The 23,243-nt window shown below is 36.4% G+C and overlaps 3 protein-coding genes across 3 annotated transcripts; 1 reads left to right on the top strand and 2 right to left on the bottom strand.

The window, feature by feature from the left end:
* The first annotated feature begins 851 nt into the window (after positions 1-851).
* Positions 852-5,087, top strand: LOC132123381 (leucine-rich repeat-containing protein 51-like). The gene is made up of 4 exons (XM_059533964.1): positions 852-1,069; positions 2,108-2,313; positions 2,416-2,564; positions 4,575-5,087. The coding sequence occupies exons 1-4, from the start codon at positions 1,018-1,020 to the stop codon at positions 4,711-4,713; spliced, it is 546 nt and encodes a 181-aa protein (XP_059389947.1). The 5' UTR covers positions 852-1,017; the 3' UTR covers positions 4,714-5,087.
* A 1,934-nt stretch (positions 5,088-7,021) lies between these two features.
* Positions 7,022-11,453, bottom strand: LOC132123380 (ragulator complex protein LAMTOR1-like). The gene is made up of 5 exons (XM_059533963.1): positions 11,260-11,453; positions 9,971-10,113; positions 9,804-9,881; positions 9,559-9,682; positions 7,022-7,271 (listed from the first exon to the last, which is right to left on the bottom strand). The coding sequence occupies exons 1-5, from the start codon at positions 11,299-11,301 to the stop codon at positions 7,179-7,181; spliced, it is 480 nt and encodes a 159-aa protein (XP_059389946.1). The 5' UTR covers positions 11,302-11,453; the 3' UTR covers positions 7,022-7,178.
* Positions 11,454-16,527: 5,074 nt separating this feature from the next.
* LOC132123153 (ragulator complex protein LAMTOR1-like) lies at positions 16,528-22,959 on the bottom strand. The gene is made up of 5 exons (XM_059533714.1): positions 22,671-22,959; positions 21,768-21,910; positions 21,593-21,670; positions 17,346-17,469; positions 16,528-16,676 (listed from the first exon to the last, which is right to left on the bottom strand). The coding sequence occupies exons 1-5, from the start codon at positions 22,701-22,703 to the stop codon at positions 16,584-16,586; spliced, it is 471 nt and encodes a 156-aa protein (XP_059389697.1). The 5' UTR covers positions 22,704-22,959; the 3' UTR covers positions 16,528-16,583.
* Positions 22,960-23,243: the final 284 nt, after the last annotated feature.

The following is a 23,243-nucleotide window of genomic DNA, read 5'->3' as shown; positions in this document are numbered from 1 at the left end:
CCGAAATTAGAAGACTTTAAATCCCCTAATCACCCTTACAAACATTTACCACATTTACTGTAGTAATTTACCATGGTTGGGCAGAAATGTGCAATATTTATATTGAATACTATGTAGTAATAAATAAATATAGTAAATATATACTATAATATTATATAGTTTAATAGTAAATATAGTGATTTATATTGCATTAGTTTTATTAGGTGGGTAGAGGAATATATATTTAATGCTTGTTATGAAATTATGTCAGTTTCTTTGTAAAGGTGCGTATAGTTTTTAACTTGTGTTTAGGCATTTTTTATACAGTGGGAGCCTGTGGTTAACAAGTCTCACTGTCAGAATATTTTCATTTAAGCATAACAATTATAAATAAAATAATTATTATTTCTCACCAACAGCTATAATTTTGTATAAATAATTTATTTGTTCCAAGGAAAATAGTTGTACACAGCTGTAAATTATCAAGTTTTTATTTATTATGGTTTTATATATTTGCATACTGTTGGGTACCACATTTCCAAGTAAATACCACACTTCTTTAGGGTTACTTTAGCTTATTTATTGAAACTGTTATGTTTCAATAAATAAGATAAACCCCCAAACCAACCCACCGGCCCACCTCAACTTTTCGATTTGATAATGCGGCCCTCGAATGAAACTAATTGAATAGCCCTGGCCTACGGACTCGTAGACTCGGCGAGCACGCGCATTTCAAGTCCACGAGTTAGAAAATATACAGTTCATAACCATTTTGAAACGGACAAAGAAAGCAAAAAAAAAAAAAATAATAATAATAATCGCCACACAAACAAGTGAACTACATTTCCCAGAATGCTATACTATGTCGATGGTTTCCATGGTAACTTTGTTGCTAGCGTGACCCGTGAGCTACTATGGGTAACTGTCATTGTATATAAAACCGTACTTTTTTGCTTTATGACTTTGAACTTCATTTTAAGTTGAATTATTGCAATTGGTAGTTTTTGATCTTGTTTTCTGCAGTCTGGAGGTCGGAACATGTTTGGATCTCCAGTGGACTTTTCATTTCGGGAGCTTAATACAGTATCCGGTGCGTTTCTACTGTTCATACTTTTAAAATATCGGTTTCAGTTATAGATTAAACGCCTTAATATTTTAGTCAGAATTATTTGTCTGCTTTCCAACAGTAATGACAATTGAAATGCATTTATTGTTCCTGAATAAGGCACGTTTTCGAGTGAAACATAATAAAATAGTCAGATGCGCAAACGAGTCGTTCTTCTGAATCGGATCTTTCCAATGAATCGATTCAGTTGACAGAATCGAGTGGTTTTGAACATCAGTATGAAAACTTATTTTATAGCTGATTATTAAGCAGACATGTTTCAAACAAAAAAAAAACTGTAATTAATATTGTTATACAATTAATTGATTGTATAACAGTTTCATCAACATGCATATGAAAATAAATAAATAAATATAATTTATTATATTTATTGATAAATATATCTAATTTAATATTTATTTATAAATAATTAATTTAGATATTTTTAAATAAATATATATATATATAAAAATATTTTTAAGACGAGACATGCCCTACATAACATCTGCTGGCGTAAATATAATTTGTCCCCGTCAAAGATTTTCAGGTTTTATTAGGAGTGAATTACACCAGTGGAATAATTATTAAGTTAGGAGTGAGTTGTACAAGTCTAAATAAGTCTTTACAAATTACATTTATTGATAAATGTGAAAATCTTACCAAATCCCACATTCACAGATCCAAATATTATTATAATAATTTTTTTTATGAAAGAAATAGTCAATTAAATTGTCTAAGAACAAAAAAACTGCAATTATTTAGTGAAATGTAATTCTCAAAACTTATCACTCTTTCCAGTGTGTTTTGATTTAAATCCCCTTTTTGATTTTGTTTCTCATTGTAAATTTATTGTATTCTGTATATTGTCCTGAGCATTATTAGAGGTAACTAATAGATTATATTGAGTTCTCATCATAAAATGGTATATAAACAACGCTTATCAGTCTGTATTTATGTGTACAAATACTGAATGCAGTGCACTGCTTTTCCTCTAAAGCACTATTTACTTTCTGTTTTTTGTAGATATGCTCTCTGATGAACCCAATCCAGGCGCTCGTCCGCTAAAGCGTGACTCAGAGCAGAAGATCCTCAGCACAACACTCAGACTCAACAACAACTTCCTCTCAGACCTGACAGGACTGATGGACACGCTCTCCGCTCTTTACGCTGAGCCCACTCGTCTGGCCTGGCTCGACCTCTCCTTCAATGAGTTTCAACACATCCACCCAGTACGCACTTTCCCACCTCAGTCTGACAGCTGAGAACAAGCATTTGTGTAATTACTGAAATAAGGAAAAAAATAACATCATTCTCAACTCTCTTTCTGACAGGTTCTCACTCAACTTAAAGAGCTACGCTTGTTGTATCTGCATGGAAACCGTGTTTGTAAGTTGTCAGAAGTGGATAAACTTGCTGCGTTGCCGTTTCTCCACACCATCACTCTGCACGGCAATCCCATAGTGACCGAGCGTGACTACAGGTACGGTCGAAGGTCAAAGGTCAGTTAGATGCACGAGTCGGGGAGCAGAAGGGTTTCCAAAAATGACAATTCGGTCATCATTCTTCACTCTTATGTCATTCCAAACTTGTATGACTTACTTTCTTCCATGCAACACCCAAAAAAAGGAAAAAAAGAAGAAAAACGTCACGTGGCATGACTGTAGATGAGTAAACGTTAACAAAATTGTCATTTTTTGCATTGGTGCGCCATTAAAATGCTTTATGTCAAATACAAGGAGCTTGTGCTGCTGTATGTGAACTCTGTGATTTTCCGCTGTGGATCTCTGCACTGGTCATGTTTTTTTGGCACAACAGGTGCTGAAACTGCGATTAGGATCTGGTTACAAACCTCTGGTGTCCTGTGCATAGCAACTGTAATCACATATAGTTCTGATACACACACGACATGTGCATGTAAAACCATTCTTACAATCTCACAAGAACTTGTTCGGCTCTTTCTCAAAGAGAAAGGATTGAAACTATGTTTTCCCTTATCAAAAAGTAGTATACTTCAAGTTTATTTTATTAAGTATACTTCAGTAAAGTTCAAGTATATTTTTAAGTATACTTTATGTAGCAAGTATACAAATATCAGTGTTATAGTAGTATATTTGTAAGTGTACTCTTTGGGACTACATCTGCCCACTTTCAAGTATATAAAAGTATACATACTTTTATGTATAATTTAAGTATAACAGTAGTAATTTGTGAACTTTGAGTACACTACTAGTTTACCTCTATGTTTGTAGCTTTACTGCAATTATAATAAAAGTGAACTTATTAATTACTAATTAAATACTTGTACACTTTGAAGTATAGTCTCAGTAAACTACTAGTTTAATAGTTTTATACTTCAAGTATAGTCATAAGTTTTCTTTAAGTGAACATTACATGTGTTAGTATCTATTGTTTCTTTTTTCTTCTTCACTCGCGTTTTTTTGGAAATTATGTACAGAAGATGTGTACTAGCGCCCTCTACAGTATAATAATGAAAACACGGATTCTAGGAGCACAAGTATAGTTCAAATATATTTAGACTTTTGTTAGTATAAGTCAAGTATACTTAAATGTCATTTTAAATATACTTGAGTATACTTTCCTATTCTTAGTTTAAGTATACTAATAGCACACTTGAATAAACTTCTTTTTCGTAAGGGTTGCCCAAAGAAGGTTACTTTAAGTACAACTAAGATTTTTTTGCATTGCATGTTTAAAAGTCAAGCACATTCCCCCCCTAAAATAAAAAAAGTTAAAAAAACAAAATATAATTTAGATAATACAATATTTATACATTATGGTTTTAATTGTTTTAATGCTATTAATTAATAAAATCGAAATGAAAATTTAAATGAAAGTGCTGCTATAAAAAAAAATCTTATTTGATTTTGGGGTAAAACAGGACATGGAAATGTTTTCACAGGATTCACATATTAATTATAAATAATATTCAATGTTTTCAATCTTTTTCATTTAAAAAAACCTTCAAATGTCAATGGACTATAAATTTGTGACTGCAGACAGTTTTACACGTTCTGTTGGCATTAAATGCTTTTATTAAATAATTTTACTATTCTGTAATCTCAAAAGTCAATTATATAATTATAGACAGATAGACTGACAGATTTGCCTTTTCTAGATATCGATTTTCTAGATTTTTCCAGATAGATGTTACAGCAAGGTCCCATTATAGTCTAAAACAACTGTTCATTGTTAGTTCTTATCATTCCGGGTCCATTCATTCTTAAGATATAACCTTAATAATGCATTAGTAAATGTTGAAATTAACAGTAACTAAGATTAATACCGTAAATGTTTTATGAGTATATTTCATTGTTGACTAACATAGTAAACTAATGTTAACAAATTGAACCTTAAAGTGTCAACTATTTCTCTGTCATGAAATGTTGATTTGCTCAGAATTGAATCACAGTTCAGGTCACAAAAATAAGACCAATTTGTTCACTATATTGCTTTTCTGCCTCTCTTGTAGGGCGCATTTGATCGGCACGCTTCCTCATGTGAAGATGATTGATTTCAGCGCCGTGACCAAACAGGAACGGGAGCTGACTTCAGTTTGGCAGAGGAGCAGAAACCCACTCAAAACCATGAGTCACAGCAAAGTGGACTGAACCTTCTCCACCCGACATCCTGATGTGTCTAATAAACATGAATGTGGAGATACAGCTATGGTTCGATTACTACAGAGAGGCTAACTCTAAATCTAGTAGAAAAATAGTAGTAGAGCATGAGTTGCTTTGGTCAGTGTTTTTTTTTCATTATTGTTGATAAAGCCACATGAAGTGGTGAAACATCTTAAGCAACAACAAAAAAAAAAAACATCAAGACTAGAAAATCTTTAAAGGCATGGCACAACATTTCTTTGAGAACTGCACTTAGCAAATTCAAGAATGGATTAACAAAGTTTTCTCATTGCACTCACCACCAATGTATATCTGCTACACACATTTACTAAGACAAAATAAAAAATAGAATTTTGAAAGTCTTTAATGCATAATTTCATTCAACAAAAACAGTTTTAACAAAACATTGAGATTTTTGGTACTAGCCTAAGAAATTTTTGTTTTTCTTCTGTAAATCAGGTAGAATTCCACATTTACATAAACTTGAACACTATTAGTAAACTGCAACAGAAAACAAAGTATTGCAGCACATTTTATCCCTTTAAAAATCTCAAAAGAAAGAGAAAAGTGCCTTGCCATGATCTAAAGAGTTGATCGCGCCACACTGTCTGTGAGCTTGCATAAATATATAAAATCAAAATAAATAATTACACAAACATACTGTGTGGCATTTCAAACTCCGTCAGGAAAGAACGCAAATTTTTACGAATTCACTAGTTCTTTGTTTTATCGGCACAACAGCAGAAAAACTAAAAAAAAAAAAAAAAAATTAGATGGACTAAGTTAAAGCAATGTAATAATATATATTTTTTTATTTTAAAAGTAGAACAGGCAAGGTAAACGCATCCTCGTTTGCTTCGCGAAAGACAAGCTACGGATCGCCAAGCCTTACGACTAAGGCATAACGCAGCCAGGGGGCGCCGTAGAGCAGTTTACACTTCCCACTCGAATCAATTTACACTCTGTACATTAAAGGCATGGACAATCTTTTGGAAACATCATTTACAACCTACGAATTCCTGCTGCGACAATTCAGACCCACCTCCCCGTCCAAAACACTCGGATTTGACAGTATGATTATTCGTTAGACAGGCCACGCTGTTCTGGCTCAGTTTAACCAGTGTTCGCCTATTTTATTTTATTAATTTTTTTACAGTAAGACTGCATGACCGTTCGAAGGTTATAGGAAAGGTGCATGGTAAAAGAAACAATTCCTCTTCCGTTAAAAGCAATAGCAGAGGGTTTAAAATCTCTAATTAATGAATAACTGATATGACGTGGCGCAGTACGTGAAACGTACCGAGATATTGTTTAAAAATGCATATATGCCACTGATTTCTAAAAATGATTGTGATATACACCTCGGTGAGAGTAGAGCCATATGTAATAAAAACGAGGCTGTGAGGGACTTAAGTGCAGTGCGTTTAATCGATTGTTTTGTTGTTTAACAATGCGCTCACAAAAATTATTTCCGAAGATAATTTTCAACAGACAAAACTTCATAAATAGTTAAAAAGATGTTACGTGATCTTTGTACAGTGTGTGCTACTGTAAAGCCTCTAAGTTAAGTCTATGCATCACAACCTTGTTTTCATCTGTGTAAAATTCAATATGGCATCTAACCTGATTAGGGTTTTTTAGAAAAAGAGGAAAACAAAAACAGAAATTAATGTCTAAATTTGCAAGTCCGAGTTAATTCGGTAGTTAACAGTGATAGACTCAAATCAAAACCAGATGAAAATCAATTCGATAGAATTTCAAGCAGATTAGTCGCACAAAACATACGAGTTCTGCATCCAAATTAGATAACAAACAAAAAATGGTTAATGCAACATTCTGTGTGTTACTCTGGTTAGACAGAAATATTATGTATGTTGCCCATATGAATCTGCATCCCAAATCTGGAACCTCACTGCATACGATTATGAAATTGAATCGGAAATAATGAACTCAAAACCCAGTGATTCCAGAATTACTGAACTGAACCGTAACCTGTGTGTTAAGATGATCCAACCAAACAGAGTAAATATAGAGTTAACTTTAGTATAAGAGTAATTGAAGAGAAGTCTGGATGTGCTTCTTGGTTTAACAATCTCCAATCAGGACACTGAAAAGCCAAAAGAAGAATCAACTAGAACAAATAGAACTAAAAATAGATTTCTGGTGTATTTGTTGAAAAAGAGTTTGATTAATGCATGAAAAACTACCGGTTACTGATCAAATGCAACTTGACAAAAAAACAAAAAAAGATCAGTTTTTACCCTCTCGGTGGCTGACGGATTTAAACAAGGAGCCCTTATTGGGGTGAATTATATTTATCTGCAGGGCATTCAGAGAACAACGAGATGTGCGTCTGCATTTCAAGAGGTTTGGAAGGACAACGGAGGAGTGAAAAAGGCTAGAATTAGAGACAGAATCAGAGGAACTGGGGAGAAGGAGGTCCAACTTCTGAATCATGGTATAGCAAACTGCACCACCAGCTCTTCCTTGGCATCTACTTTGATTTGTGAGATGGCGCTGTAGGCATACGCAGCGATCTTAGACACCTGAGGAGGGAAAAAATGCTATAAATCAAACAAAAAAGCTGAATAATATGCATCATTTCTAGTGACAGACCAATACATCGACTGATATCGACTCATCACATCGCCAACAGCCTGACCAATGGAAATTGCACAATATATGTCATCAGTTGTTTTAACTACTGCTCAACAGTTTGAGGACAGTAGAAGTTTTTAAAAGAAATTAATACTTTTGTCTAACAAGGATGCATTAAAATGATCAAAAGTGACAGTAAAGACACTTATAATGTTACAAAAGATTTCTTAATGTATAGAACACTGATACACAAAAAACACTGAAATAGAAGTAACATTAAATTCTAATAATAGTTTTCACAATATTACTGTTTATACTGTAACAAATGCATGCCTTGTGATCATCATCTTCATTCACTCCCAATAAACATCTATCTTCAGAACAGTAGCATATTTACAGATTCATACGTGCATCTTTAAGACATGTATACATATTATATAAAAACAGTTGTTTTAAGAATATATGCATGCATGTCAACTGCATAGCTTATTTATATATTGGACTATATACAACCCGAATTCCGGAAAAGTTGGGACGTTTTTTAAATTTTAATAAAATGAAAACTAAAGGAATTTCAAATCACATGAGCCAATATTTTATTCACAATAGAACATAGATAACATAGCAAATGTTTAAACTGAGAAATTTTACACTTTTATCCACTTAATTAGCTCATTTAAAATTTAATGCCTGCTACAGGTCTCAAAAAAGGTGGCACGGGGGCAACAAATGGCTAAAAAAGCAAGCAGTTTTGAAAAGATTCAGCTGGGAGAACATCTAGTGATTAATTAAGTTAATTGATATCAGGTCTGTAACATGATTAGCTATAAAAGCTTTGTCTTAGAGAAGCAGAGTCTCTCAGAAGTAAAGATGGGCAGAGGCTCTCCAATCTGTGAAAGACTGCGTAAAAAAATTGTGGAAAACTTTAAAAACAATGTTCCTCAACGTTAAATTGCAAAGGCTTTGCAAATCTCATCATCTACAGTGCATAACATCATCAAAAGATTCAGAGAAACTGGAGAAATCTCTGTGCGTAAGGGACAAGGCCGGAGACCTTTATTGGATGCCCGTGGTCTTCGGGCTCTCAGACGACACTGCATCACTCATCGGCATGATTGTGTCAATGACATTACTAAATGGGCCCAGGAATACTTTCAGAAACCCCTGTCGGTAAACACAATCCGCCGTGCCATCAGCAGATGCCAACTAAAGCTCTATCATGCAAAAAGGAAGCCATATGTGAACATGGTCCAGAAGCGCCGTTGTGTCCTGTGGGCCAAGGCTCATTTAAAATGGACTATTTCAAAGTGGAATAGTGTTTTATGGTCAGACGAGTCCAAATTTGACATTCTTGTTGGAAATCACGGACGCCGTGTCCTCCGAGCTAAAGAGGAGGGAGACCTTCCAGCATGTTATCAGCGTTCAGTTCAAAAGCCAGCATCTCTGATGGTATGGGGGTGCATAAGTGCATACGGTATGGGCAGCTTGCATGTTTTGGAAGGCTCTGTGAATGCTGAAAGGTATATAAAGGTTTTAGAGCAACATATGCTTCCCTCCAAACAACGTCTATTTCAGGGAAGGCCTTGTTTATTTCAGCAGGGCAATGCAAAACCACATACTGCAGCTATAACAACAGCATGGCTTCGTCGTAGAAGAGTCCGGGTGCTAACCTGGCCTGCCTGCAGTCCAGATCTTTCACCTATAGAGAACATTTGGCGCATCATTAAACGAAAAATACATCAAAGACGACCACGAACTCTTCAGCAGCTGGAAATCTATATAAGGCAAGAATGGGACCAAATTCCAACAGCAAAGCTCCAGCAACTCATAGCCTCAATGCCCAGACGTCTTCAAACTGTTTTGAAAAGAAAAGGAGATGCTACACCATGGTAAACATGCCCCGTCCCAACTATTTTGAGACCTGTAGCAGAAATCAAAATTGAAATGAGCTCATTTTGTGCATAAAATTGTAAACTTTCTCAGTTTAAACATTTGCTATGTTATCTATGTTCTATTGTGAATAAAATATTGGCTCATGTGATTTGAAAGTCTTTTAGTTTTCATTTTATTAAAATTTAAAAAACGTCCCAACTTTTCCGGAATTCTGGTTGTATTACATATCGACTGAATTGATCTCTAGTTTTCTTTTATCACTTATTACTTTCCCACCAGGCTTTGGAATGTAAAAGGCAGTGCAATGTACAGTGAGACGGTCATTTAATAACCAAGTCTGACCTGCTGTACATCTGCGTTTGAGACCAGGTCAGCGGCGAGCACTTGGTGTGGTTGGCTGCTCAGTGAAGGAAGAGGAAAGGGTTTCTTCTGAGACAACGTTCTGCTCAAGACCTCCAGCTTGGTGCTTTAACACAAACACATATGATTCAGCTCAATGCATAACTTATGTGCAATCTTCATAAGCTTCAAAACTTGACATATCACACAAATGCTGCATGGTTATAACGTCACATACACCTACACACCTGTACTGTCTGGCTCTGTCCATGTATTCATGTTGCTCCATGCCTTGGGAATCAACAGCTGACACATCAATTATGTTCCTAACAGGAAAAGGAGAAGAAAAGTGAGTTTTAACTCTACAAACAGCCTGAACCGTGTAATAAATGACTCAAGGGCATGCGTGTCGTACAGGGCTGTACGCTGCAGGATGGTCGTGAGCAGGGCCTGTTCATCTGTGCGGCTGGACAGCAGGCTGTCTGCGTTTCGATCCAAGCCATTGGTGGGTATTTTGTTTAAGTTTGGGTCAGGAATCAATGGCTTAACCTCTTCATTCTGCACATTGGAGTCAAAAATAGTTGCATGATCATTACACCTCCTGAAAAAAACATAACTGTATACACAATAGTAGGCTAAAACAATGACTAAATAGTTATTTGTCTAACCATTATGCCACACACCTTATAAAAATGAAAATAAAGTTGTGTTAGAGTCTGCAGTTATTACATTTTGAATGTTGCCAAGTTGCTCCAGGTGAACGAAACCGGTTATTTATATACTGCTATAAGTTGCTCTGGTTAACAACATCTGCTAAATGACTTCTTGCATCATAAGCACAAACGCCAACTTCTTATTAAATTACATCATATATAACCAAACGAACCTGCCCAAAAGTGATTTTTACAAAGAATACATTTCTATTACTTTTTTTTTTTTTTACTATTAGTGATTCGTGCATAAGGATTTTAATGGTTTCATAGAGATTTGCCTTAATAAATTATTTAATTTAAAAATCCATTAAATTAGTAGAAAAATAAATAAATCCAGTGTGGTCTGAGATCATTTATAATAAAAAAAGCTTAATAATAATAATTTATATATATATATATATATATATATATATATATATATATATATATAGTGGCTGTTGTAAATGCACTATACAAATAAAATTTAAAATGAAAAAATAAAATTGAAATATATTAATAAAATATAATATATTAAGCACAATAAAAATGTTAAAATATTTAGAAATTTTAATTTTAAATTGATTAGCATTTTTTTCCATATAGTTGTTTTAAATTGACCGAGATAATAAATCATTTATAAACCACAGATTCTCAATGCAGTCTCAGACTTTTGTACCGTTATACAGAAATAGACAACTCCAGGCCTGGATTTAAAAGGCCAATGTTATATTAGTTTTCTGTTAGTGGAAACACTGTCATTTCTATCTACACAGTTACTGTAAATGTATGAGATGTCCCATTTCTAATCATTATGCCATTAGCAGTAATTCTGATTAGCCTAATGATTTAATAAAACTAGGCATTAGAGTGAGTTTGTAAAAGTTTTGAAACACACTCAATACTGGTCTATTCTTGGAGAATTACAAACACGCATCAACATTAAGCGCGTGCTGTCTGTGATTCAGCGGTGTTTTCCAGCTGTTTGGCTGCATACTGATGAAATCTGATCTACCTGCTGCGATGTTTCACTATCGCTGCTGAAACAGCACCCCATGACAGCCGTCCAGCAGGTTCAGGCTCTTCTCTGAGGGCGGTTTTCGTCTTAGAAGCGGTTTGTTTGTCTTCACTGTAAATCGCTTCGCTGCAAAAGCAGGAACATCACATGACAGAACTCCCAATCGCGTCACGTGACTTCCGTCTCTACGCAAAACGTTGTGACGTTAATTCCGCTCGTTCGCCGAATGTCCTCTTTTTTGGCAGTATATAACGAAGCCTTGAGTGATGAAGAATTACCCCACTCAATGAAGCAAGGCCTAATAACGTTAGTTCCAAAACCTAATAAAGACACACTATTGATTGATAACTGGCGTGGTATTACATTGTTAAACAATGATTACAAAATCTTGGCGTCGGTACTAGCCAAACGATTAAAATATGGAATAAACGACATACACGAATCTCAAAGTGGCTTCATGCCTGGACGTCACATCTCTAATAATATTAGATTAGTTTTGGACTTGGTAAATTACAGTCACCTGCTCTCTGGAGACCCAATTATTCCTTTTCTTGATTTTCAGAAGGCATTCGACACAATTAGTCATAAATTCATTTTAGACACCTTATCTTTCTTAAATTTTGGCAATTTCTTCATTAAAGCAATGAAAACACTTTATAAAAATAACAATAGCTCAGTTAAACTCATGTATGGAACATCTCAGAGATTTAATGTAGAAAAAGGGGTACGCCAAGGATGCCCAGCCTCCCCTTATATCTTCTTGCTTGTTGCCCAAATATTGAATTACTTGATATTACAAACTCCTTTTAAGGGAATTGGAGTACTTGACAAAGAAATCAAAATCTCACAACTTGCAGACGATACTACTTTATTTTTTGCAAAATATCGAACAAGTAGGCTACCCCTAGCTTTATCTAAAATATCTAAGTTCTCAAAAGTATCAGGATTAAAACTAAACGTTAAAAAATGTTAAATTCTGCCCCTAAAAAACAGCAGCCAATCTGAAATATGTAATATCCCGCTCAAAAACACTATAACTTATCTTGGTATTAAAATTTCGAGAAATCCTAGAGAAACTCTGGTCCTAAATATGCTCCCGGTGACTCAGACCATCAAAACCAAATTTAATTGTTGGTCTGCCAGAGATTTATCCATATATGGCAGAGTTATGTTAAGTAAGGCAGAAGGGATGTCAAGAGCAGCTTATATTTTCTCATCTCTAGATGTTCCAAAATCCACTTGTTCCCAATTAGATAAAATTCTCTTCAAATTTATATGGAAGAATAAGCCTGACAAGGTTAAAAGGTCTGTTCTTTCAAACCCTCTGGCTGATGGTGGTCTGAATGTACTGACATTTACTTCATTTAACCAAATTATAAAAATCAACTGGATTAAAAGATTCCTCAAGTGTCCAAACAGTATGTGGAATATTATTCCAAACAGCTTATTTGAAACTATTGGTGGTCTTAACATTCTATTGATATGTCCTTTTTCGGTAGGAAAACTCCCCGTGAAATTAAGCAATTTTCAAAAACAAACCTTGTCATGTTGGAATCTTATCTTTAAACACAATTTCTCCCCTCACTGTATTCTTTGGAGCAATGCATATATACTACACAAAAACAAAACACTCTTTCTGAATAATTGGTTTATAAGTAATCTGTATACAGTAAACAATCTGCTAAATACAAAAAATGAATTTTATTCTTGTGAGCACTTCATGGAAAAATATGGTATTGATACATCTCAAGAAGATTTCGAAATGGTGATTGAGTCTATTCCTGTTAGTCTTGTTTCTTTAGCGCAGAGCCTACAGAGAGATACTTCTCTATCTGTAACAGTCGGTTCTCCTACTATTTCTGGCATTCCACTCACAGATAAGAGATGTAACAATACTTTTATTAGAAACATACTTGATCCTGCCAGTACTCCTATATGTAAACACCGATGGACTTTACTGGACAAGAAATTATGGAACATGATTTTCCTGCTACCTCACCAGTATATTATTGTAAATAAAATCAAAGAAGTGTTATTCAAAATTGTTCACAGATATTACCCTTCAAAAGCAAACATCTGTACTTTTTTTCCAACTGTGCGTAACTGTTGTACATTCTGTGGCTGTGAAGGAGAAACCATTGAGCATGTTTTTGTTGATTGTTCCCTTGTAGCTTCCTTTTGGTCCCATTTACAAAGATTTATTTCCCAAAAGATAAAAAAGAATATTTCTCTAAGTAAATTTGAAATACTTCTTATAGTCACTGAGCCAAATTTATCAGCCAATGAAAAATATGTAATTAACTTAATTATTATTTTAGCTCAAAACTCTCGCTATTTGATAATACCTAGAATATCAAAATCAACTGCGGGCGGCAGATCCTTTTCCTATTTGGCGCCTAAACTCTGGAATAACCTACCTAACATTGTTCGGGAGGCAGACACACTCTTGCAGTTTAAATCTAGATTAAAGACCCATCTCTTTAACCTGGCATACACATAACATACTAATATGCTTTTATTATCCAAATCCGTTAAAGGATTTTTAGGCTGCATTAATTAGGTAAACCGGAACCGGAAACACTTCCCATAACAACCTATGTACTTGCTACATCATTAGAAGAATGGCATCTACGCTAAATTTGTCTGTTTCTCTCTTATTCCGAGGTCACCGTAGCCACCAGATCCAGTCTGTGTCCAGATCAGAGGGTCACTGCAGTCACCCGGATCCAGTACGTATCCAGACCAGATGGTGGATCAGCACCTAGAAAGGACCTCTACATCCCTGAAAGACAGCGGAGACCAGGACAACTAGAGCCCCAGATACAGATCCCCTGTAAAGACCTTGTCTCAAAGGAGCACCAGGACAAGACCACAGGAAACAGATGATTCTTCTGCACAATCTGACTTTGCTGCAGCCTGGAATTGAACTACTGGTTTCGTCTGGTCAGAGGAGAACTGGCCCCCCCAACTGAGCCTGGTTTCTCCCAAGGTTTTTTTCTCCATTCTGTCACCGATGGAGTTTCGGTTCCTTGCCGCTGTCGCCTCTGGCTTGCTTAGTTGGGGACACTTCATCTACAGCGATATCGTTGACTTGATTGCAAATAAATGCACAGACACTATTTAATTGAACAGAGATGACATCACTGAATTCAATAATGAACTGCCTTTAACTATCATGTTTTCATTATTGACACTGTTTTCCTAATGAATGTTGTTCAGTTGCTTTGACGCAATGTATTTTGTTTAAAGCGCTATATAAATAAATAAAAGGTAAAAGGTAAAAAGCTAAATATTATCTGCACAAAATGATTTGGCAAAGAAGCAAACCCTCCTTTTACAATTTCAGAATTACAGACCTCAAAAAATATTGGAACAGCATTGAAAATAAAAAAAAAGAACAACAAATTAAACAAAACAATCAAATTATTTCAATATTTTAACTTTAATGCAGACCCCTAAGTGTTTTTCTATTATGTATCTATGTTTTCTTCTTTTTTCTATTTTATTTCGGATTTTATTTTCCTGTCTCTCATTTTGTTCACCTTGTTAAGATCAGATTTATGAAACTGTATATTGATTCAATTTTGTATACGTCTTAAAATTGTACTTTGACAAAATGTTAATAAAAGAAAAAAAAAGAAAAAAAAATACAGTGTATGTTCTCAAGACATATTTCATGTACAAAATATTATGCGTGATATTGAAAATATCGACATAGAGTGCATCACTATATTGCGTTACTATTTCTGATCTGTGCTATTTTTTATCTTTTCAGCAATAAAAAGGGGAAACAAAAAATATGTTTTAAGTTATTTTTGCTGGTTGAATTGAATAATTGAAAGACAGCAGCAAAGACTGTTTAATAAAATGAGATTAAATGCCTAAAGGATATTTGACATATTTAATTATTGCAGGTTTGCATGCATCTATTATTCTGAGGTCGCATTTCACTGTTTTGATTCATTTTAAGAAATACTGAATCTGTTTTTGTTCGAGTGTGATGAGTAAATGTAGGTTCACGTTCATGCCTTTGATTTCTCTCAACACGAGTGCTGTCAGTCAATAAATGCGAAAACAAAGTATATTTCCTTGTAAATGAAAAAGTAATGCATTACTTTGCTAGTTACTTGAAAAAAAGTAATCCGATTGCATAACTTCGCGTTACCTCCAACACTGATAATCAGAGCTGGGCAGTAACTGATTACATGCAATCTGGATTACTTAATAGGGATAGTTCACCCAAAAATGAAAATTCTGTCATTAATTTCTCACCCTGGTGTTGTTCCAAACCTGTAAGACCTTTGTTCACCTTCAGAACACAAATTAAGATATTTTGGATGAAGTCCGGGAGTTTTCTGACTCTGCATAGAAAGCAATGGAACTGAAACGTTTTATGGCCCAGAAAGGTAGTAAGTTACTAAATTTTTTTTGTCTTGTTATTTGGAATCAGTAATGGCCAAATTAAGGTGCATTCAATGCAATGCATTTTTTTTCTTAACATCACTGGTTCAGTTTAACCAATCTGGGCCGAGTGTGAAGGACCTGACATCAATTTGCCATCTCGTGTTGGTGAGACTCGAGTACTGGATTTTTAACATGATAAAGGGGACCAAATTTGAACTTACTGTATATTCACACAACAAAAAATATTCTCATTGTACTTACCACCAATAAATGAATACTAAACACATTCAGTACAATAAAACAACACTTAAAATTTTGAATGTCTTTAATGTGTCATCTTGTTAAACAAAAAACAGATTATTAAGATTACATTTCTGGTACTAGCCTATAGAGTTATCTCTGTAAATCAAACTTTAACACTATTAGTAAACTGCAACAGAAACCAAAGTATTGCAGCGCATTTTATCCCTTTAAAAATCCCAAAAGAAAGAGAAAAAGTGCCTTGACATGATCTTAAGAGTTAATCGCGCCACACTGTCTCTGAGCTTGCATAAATATATAAAATCAAAATAAATGAATACACAAACATATTGTGTGGCATTTCAAACTCCATCAGGGAAGAACGCAAGGTAATAATTAATCTTAATCACTTTACACTCTGTACATTAAAAGGCATCGACACAAGAACATCATTTACAGTCTACAAACTTCCACCGCAACAATTCGGATCCACCTCCCCGTCCAAAACACTCAGATTTGACAGTGTGATTATTCATAAGACGGGCCACGATGTAAACAAGGCTGTGAGGGACTGAAGTACAGTAAAATTGCATCTCGTGGACTGTACTGTTGTTTAAAAATACAGTGGTTGTTCAGCTGATGAAATATCTTTCTCAGAAAAAAATAAAAATAAATGATCATGGTATAGCAAACTGCACCACTAGCTCTTCCTTGGCATCTACTTTGATTTGTGAGATGGCGCTGTAGGCGTACGCAGCGATCTTAGACACCTGAGGAGGGAAAAAATGCAATAAATCAAACAAAACTTTGAATAATGTCCATTATTTCTAGTGATAGATCGATGAATCAGCTGATAACAAATGCATAAATTGTTTTTATTTATCATTTATATACACTACTGTTTAAAAGATTTCAGACAGTAAATGTTTTGTTTCTTTTTTTGAAAGAAGCAAGGATGCATTAAATGTACAAAATATGACTTCATCGTATCCAGCGACCTTCAGTGACCAGAATATTATAAGACTTGCATTTCAAATAAACGCAGTTCCTTTGAACTCTCTATTCATCAAAGAATCCTGAAAACAATTACGGTTTCCCCAACAACTGTTTTCAAAACTGATAATAATCAGAAAAGTTTCTTAAGCAGCAAATCAGCATATTAGAATGAATTCTGAAGATCATGTGACACCAAAGACTGGAGGAATGATGCTGAAAATACAGCTTTGCATGACCGGAAAATAGTTTTAAAAATATTCAAAATAGAAATTTTATACCGTAAACATATTTCACAATATATCTGTCTTTAGAGTAATAAATGCACCCTCTCTTGCACATATACTTCATACATATATTTTTGCATGTCAAAAGTGGTCTAGTGCATTGTGAGCAGGCTATTAAATAACATCCAAGTGCATGTGCACAATGAAACCAAATCTCACCTGCTGTACATCTGCATTTGTGACCAGGTCAGCGGCGAGCACTTGGTGTGGTTGGCTGCTCAGTGACGGAAGAGGAACGGGTTTCTTCTGAGACCACGTTCTGTTCAACACCCCTACCTTGGTGCTTTAACACAAACACATGTGATTCTCATAAACCCACTGCAGGGACATTTAAAAAGGACTACAAAGCAAAAGGTCCATCCACAAATTAAACCTGTCATCGTTTATTCCTGCTTGTGTCATTGGAACACAAAATATTTTGAAGAATGTTGGTAAAGAAATGGTTTCGGGTCTCATTGACTTCTACTGTGAGGACAAAAATACCATTGAAGTCAATGTGACCTGAATCATTTTTCAAAATATCTTCTTTTATGTTCCACAGACGAACAGGGTTTCTGCAGGTTTTATTCAAGTAAATTAGGTTCTTCTTAAGATCTTTTTAAGACTAAGTAAAGAAAATGTAAGGAATATATTGAATGGAACACAGTGCGTCAAAATTGTAAATATTTTGCATTAACAATGCTTCAATGATTAAAGATGCAACTTCAATAGATTTTTGGTAACACTTTAGAATAAGGTTCCATTAGTTAATGTTAGTTAATAAATTAAATAACATGAAAAAACAATGAAAAATTCATTTATTACTGTATTTAAGATGGAGATCTTGTGCAGGAGGAAAAGTTTGTCCGTGTTTATGTCTATCGTGCGGTGCGATTATGAAAATTACCTACTCCAGAGATAGTTGACGCCCTGATTTGCAGGGTCTTTATTCGGATATCCTCAGAATCTCAACAGAATGTGGCCCATACAAACACTCGAGAGCTCGTCCATGGAGGCTACTCCCCCGCAGCAGAGCGTGGGGTAATCGAGCCGGCTGCCGTCGCCGTTTGGAGAAGAAAGGGTCCCGTGCACCTTTACCTGGCCTAGTACTGGCTAACATGAGATCACTCAGCAATAAGCTGGATGAGCTTCAACTTCGGTTGGAGACGGACAAGGATTATTCCGATATTGCTGCGTTCTGCTTGATGGAAACCTGGCTTCACTCCAATATTCCTGACTCGGCGGTGAACCTACCCGGTTATCGGCTCTTTAGAGCAGACCACGATGCAACAGCCACCGGGAAAACAAAAGGCGGAGGTGTCTGCTTTTATGTGAGTAGCGAGTGGTGCAGCGATTTAACAGTCATTGCTGAATTATGTTCCCCCGATCTGGAATTGCTGGCCATACACTGCAAACCTTTTTACTCACCTAGGGAAATATCATCCATTATCCTTGCATGTGTTTACGTTCAGCCACAGGCTCATGCCGACACAGCGCAGCAGCTTTTAGCTGATCATATTACAGAAGTGGAGAATAAGTTCCCTAACTCCACTGTAATTGTCATGGGTGATTTCAACCACACTGATCTGAGATCTGAACTTCCAAAATACCATCAGTTGGTGCGCTGTGCCACCAGGGGAGAACGGACTCTTGATCACTGCTATTCTTCCATCAAAGAGGCATATCGTGCTTGTGCGCGCGCTTCTAGGCAATGGCGATCATGCTGTGATTAAACTCATCCCCACATACCGGTCTCTACTCAAAAGACAAAAACCGATTAAGAGGGTTGTACAGAAATGGACACCCCAACCCGCTGCAACAAGCCTGCTTTGACATTACAGACTAGGGAACTATTAAATTGGCATGCAATAACTTTGATGAGTATGTAGACATGTGCTCGTCCTACATCTACTTCTGTGAGGAACTTTGCATTCCCAGACAATCTATTGTCATTTATGGGAATAGTAAGCCATGGTTCAATAAGGAAGTAAGGCTACGGAGGAGAGAGAAGGAGGCGGCCCACAGGAGCAGAGACAAGGCTGCCTACACCAAGGCCAAATACGCACTCAGCAAAGCCATCCAGCATGCTAAGAGGCTGTAAAAAGCCAGGATTGAACAACAGGTCGGAGATAAGAACATCAGAGCTGTCTGGAAGGGCCTACAATCTGCCACGGGCTACAAAAAGCCCCCCCCCACCAGCCTCCAACGACCCCAATCTACCAGATAAGTTCAATGTGTTTTGCACTAGGTTCGAAGCCCCGCGTGGGTCCCCCCACTCTATCCCCCCTGCCCCCCACTCCACTGCCACCACCGCCACCACCTCATCTGCTCCATTCGTCATCATGGAGCATGAGGTTCGGAGGCTTTTTAAAGGTCAGAACATCAGGAAAGCGTGTGGTCCAGACATGGTTTCACCTGCTTCCCTTAGGCACTGTGCCAGTGAGCTGACCACAGTATTTACGGACATTTTTAATCAGTCATTAGAACTATGCTGAGTACCTGCCTGCTTCAAATCTGCTGTCATCATTCCAGTGCCGAAAAAGCCCCAGATCACCTGCTTAAATGACCTCACCTCTGTAGTCATGAAAGCATTTGAACGCTTGGTTCTCTCTTATCTCAAAGCATCCACCGAACACCTCTTCAATTTGCATATAGATCCAACCGCTCAGTTGATGAAGCAATCAACATTGCACTTCACTTCATGCTACAACACCTGGACAATCGGAACACATACGCAAGACTCCTGTTTGTGGATTACAGCTCTGCCTTTAACACCATCATCCCTGACCTCCTCCACAGCAAACTGACCCATCTGAATATTCTCCCCTCCTCTGCTCATGGATTACAGACTTTCTCACCAACAGGACCCAGTATGTCAGGCTGGGCCCACATCTCTCACAGCCCCGCACAGTCAACACTGGGACTCCCCAAGGTTGTGTGCTGTCCCCCTTGTTATTCTCACTGTACACCAATGACTGCACCTCTGGAGGCCCTTCTGTCAAAACCATCAGAATGTGGACGACACCACCATAATAGGCCTCATCTCCAACAACGACGAGTCAGCCTACCGCAAAGGTCAGTCTCCTGGTGTCCTGGTGTGCAGTCAGTAACTTGGAGCTTAACATCAACAAAACAGTTGAGATGATAGTGGATTTCCGCAAAAAGTCAGAAAAAAGTCCTCTGCGTCAGCCCGCGCAAAGGCCAGGCTACAAAGAGTCGTCCGGGCAGCAGAGAGGATCATCTGCTGCCCCCTGCCCCCCATTATGGACCTGTACAGCTCCAGGTCCATTAACAGAGCTGTGAAGATTGCGGCTGACCCCTCTCATCCTGCCAATAGTCTGTTTAATCTTCTCCACTCTGGAAAGCGGTACAGGGCCTTTTTGCCCAAAACATCACGCCACCGCCACAGTTTTTTCCCCCAAGCAATAGCCCTCCTAAATGATTCTTAAATCTTGGAATTCATGGCACTTTATTTATTATTTAACTCATCACTTTTTACATTCATATTAACGTATTGCTTATAAGGTCTCTATTTGTCCTTGTATTGTGTTCTTGTAACTGTTTTTTTTTTCCCGTTTTTACTGTGTTGCCTGCATGGAGAAGACCAAATCAAATTCTTAGTATCTGTATACATGGCGAAATAAAGTTGAATTGAATTGAATTTATGAATCTTTGTTAATGTTAGTTAATGAAAATACAGTTATTCATTGTTAGTTCATGCTAATTCACAGTGCATTAACTAATGTTAACAAGCACCACCTTTGTTTCAAATAATGCATTAGTAAATGTTGAAATTACAATTAACTAAGATTAATAAATGCTGTAGAAGGATTGTTCTTGCTTAGCTCATGTTAACTAAAGTAGGTAACTAACATTAACTAATGGAACCTTATTCAAAAGTGTTACCGAGCTTTTTAATTAATTTCACACAAAAAATGCATAAGCTTTAATTTCAGTCTCTCAGGAAACAAGACTTCAATTTGCATCTAAAGTAAACTCATCCTGATTTAAGGATATTGGAAAGCGAAAAATATAGAGTAGGATATTATTTTTGTCTTTTTTTTTTTTTTTTTTGCAATGCATGCAACTTCTTATGTGATAACTATGAATTTAAGACTCTGATTTCAAGACCTTTTTAGGCTTTAATGTATGGAAGGAGCAATTAAGACTTAAGACCCGCAATTAGCAATTAAGACCCACAGAAACCTTTAAGAAAGACAATCATACAGAATGACGTAAGAGTGAGTAGATAATCACAAGTTTTGGGGTGGACAGTCCCTTGAACTAATATAAAATTTAAGCTAAAATCTTGATGCTATTAAAAAATAATAATAATTAAAAAATAAATGACATTACACAGCTAGTGTTGCAAGGTTATGACATCACTCCATTGGCATCAATGGCATTTCAGTAGTAGTGTAACACACCTGTACTGTCTGGCTCTGTCCATGTATTCATGTTGTTCCAGGCCTTGAGAAATAACAGCTGACACGTCAATTATGTTCCTAACCAGGAGAACAAGAAAAGTGAGTTTTAATCAGTGAACAAACCATGTTATAAATGACTCGACAGCCACAGTGAAAGGGATCGTGCGTGTCGTACAGGGCTGTCCGCTGCACGATGGCTGCATGCAGGTCTTGTTCATCTGTGCGGCTGGACAGCAGACTGTCTGCGTTTCGATCCGAGCCATTGGTGGGTTTTCTGTCTAAGTTTGGGTCAGGAATCAATGGCTTCTTGGAGTCGTCCTGCACAGAAAAGCCGAAAGGAGGCTGTTCAAAATCATAATCATTACACCTCCTGAAAAACCATCGGTTCACTCTTTTGAGGAGGCAGTAGTAGCCTAAAACCATGACTTGAATGTACATTTCCTTCAGCCTGAGGATTATTAATTTCACTTTTGGTGTGAAATGGCTTTTACATTTGCCAAAAACAATATGTTTTATATTAAAAGCAAACATGCAAACCCAGACCAGATAGGAAAACGCGTTACATTCTATAAAAATGTAACTAACAGGATTAGTTACTTTTTTTTAGGAAGTAATATTGTAATGTATTATTTTTAAAAGTTACTTTCCAAGACTCTGTCCATTACTTTAAGGATCTTTAATTGGTATAAAAAAATAAAATACTAGGGAAATATTTTAGAGACAAACACAAGCAGAGAAAAAAGTCCATTGTGGTCTGAGAAACTAAGCATTAGAGTTAGTTTGTTGTAGTTTTTAAACAGCACATGTCACAGGTCACGAGCCTAAGCTCCCAAAACTTACTTTCAGTTTGTGACAATTTACATATCAACTCATTATAGCACCAGAAGTAAACAATTCTGACTAGAAAAATAGGCGCAATTAACGATATTGTAGTTTTGTAGCATTTTTGTAGTCTGTTCTTTAATAACACACACCAACATTAAGGGTGTTGTGTGTAATTCTTGTTTCAGGGATATAAACGCCACATTGTGTTGTATTTATTAGCTGTTTGCGTGTATATTGAATAAAGCTTCTCTACCTGGTTGCTCCCGGTGCTGAAACAGCACCCCATGACAGCTTCAGTCTCTTCTCTGGGTGAGTTTTTCGTCTGAGAAGCGGGTAGTTTCTCTGTTCGCTGGAAACACAGAAACCATCACATGACTGAACCAAAGCAAAGCTGGCAAAAAAGCGCACTGCGTCCAGCAGCGACACGCAGCGACAAAGACACACAACACCTTTCATTTCAAACAAAAGAGCTTCATGCAAATATGCAAGGGAGACGTGCAGAAGAAGGAAATAAAAAAAACAATACTGTAACTGTAATCAAATGAAGGTGACTAGAAAGCCGAAACCATGGTGTGCAGTCAGAGGTTTGTGGAGAAGAATGCTTTGAGATGCATGCCACTGTGTGCACTGAGGATACACAGAAGAGAGAAGAGTGAGAGACACCAGCTAAAACTCAAAGTGAAGCTGCTATTCTGTGTTCTTTTCAATCGTTCGATTTTTTTCTTACCAGAAACATTCTGTTTTTCCTAACAGCAAATATGTCCATGTAAATTTTAAGGAAGTAAATGCTGTAACTTATTTTGGATTTCCCTTAGGAAAAATAAGT

The sequence above is a fragment of the Carassius carassius genome, chromosome 41 (assembly GCF_963082965.1).
Source record: "Carassius carassius chromosome 41, fCarCar2.1, whole genome shotgun sequence".
Classification (NCBI taxonomy): Eukaryota; Metazoa; Chordata; class Actinopteri; order Cypriniformes; family Cyprinidae; genus Carassius; species Carassius carassius.
The sequence above is the reverse complement of the archived record's forward strand: the minus strand, read 5'-3'. Positions and strand labels throughout refer to the sequence as shown.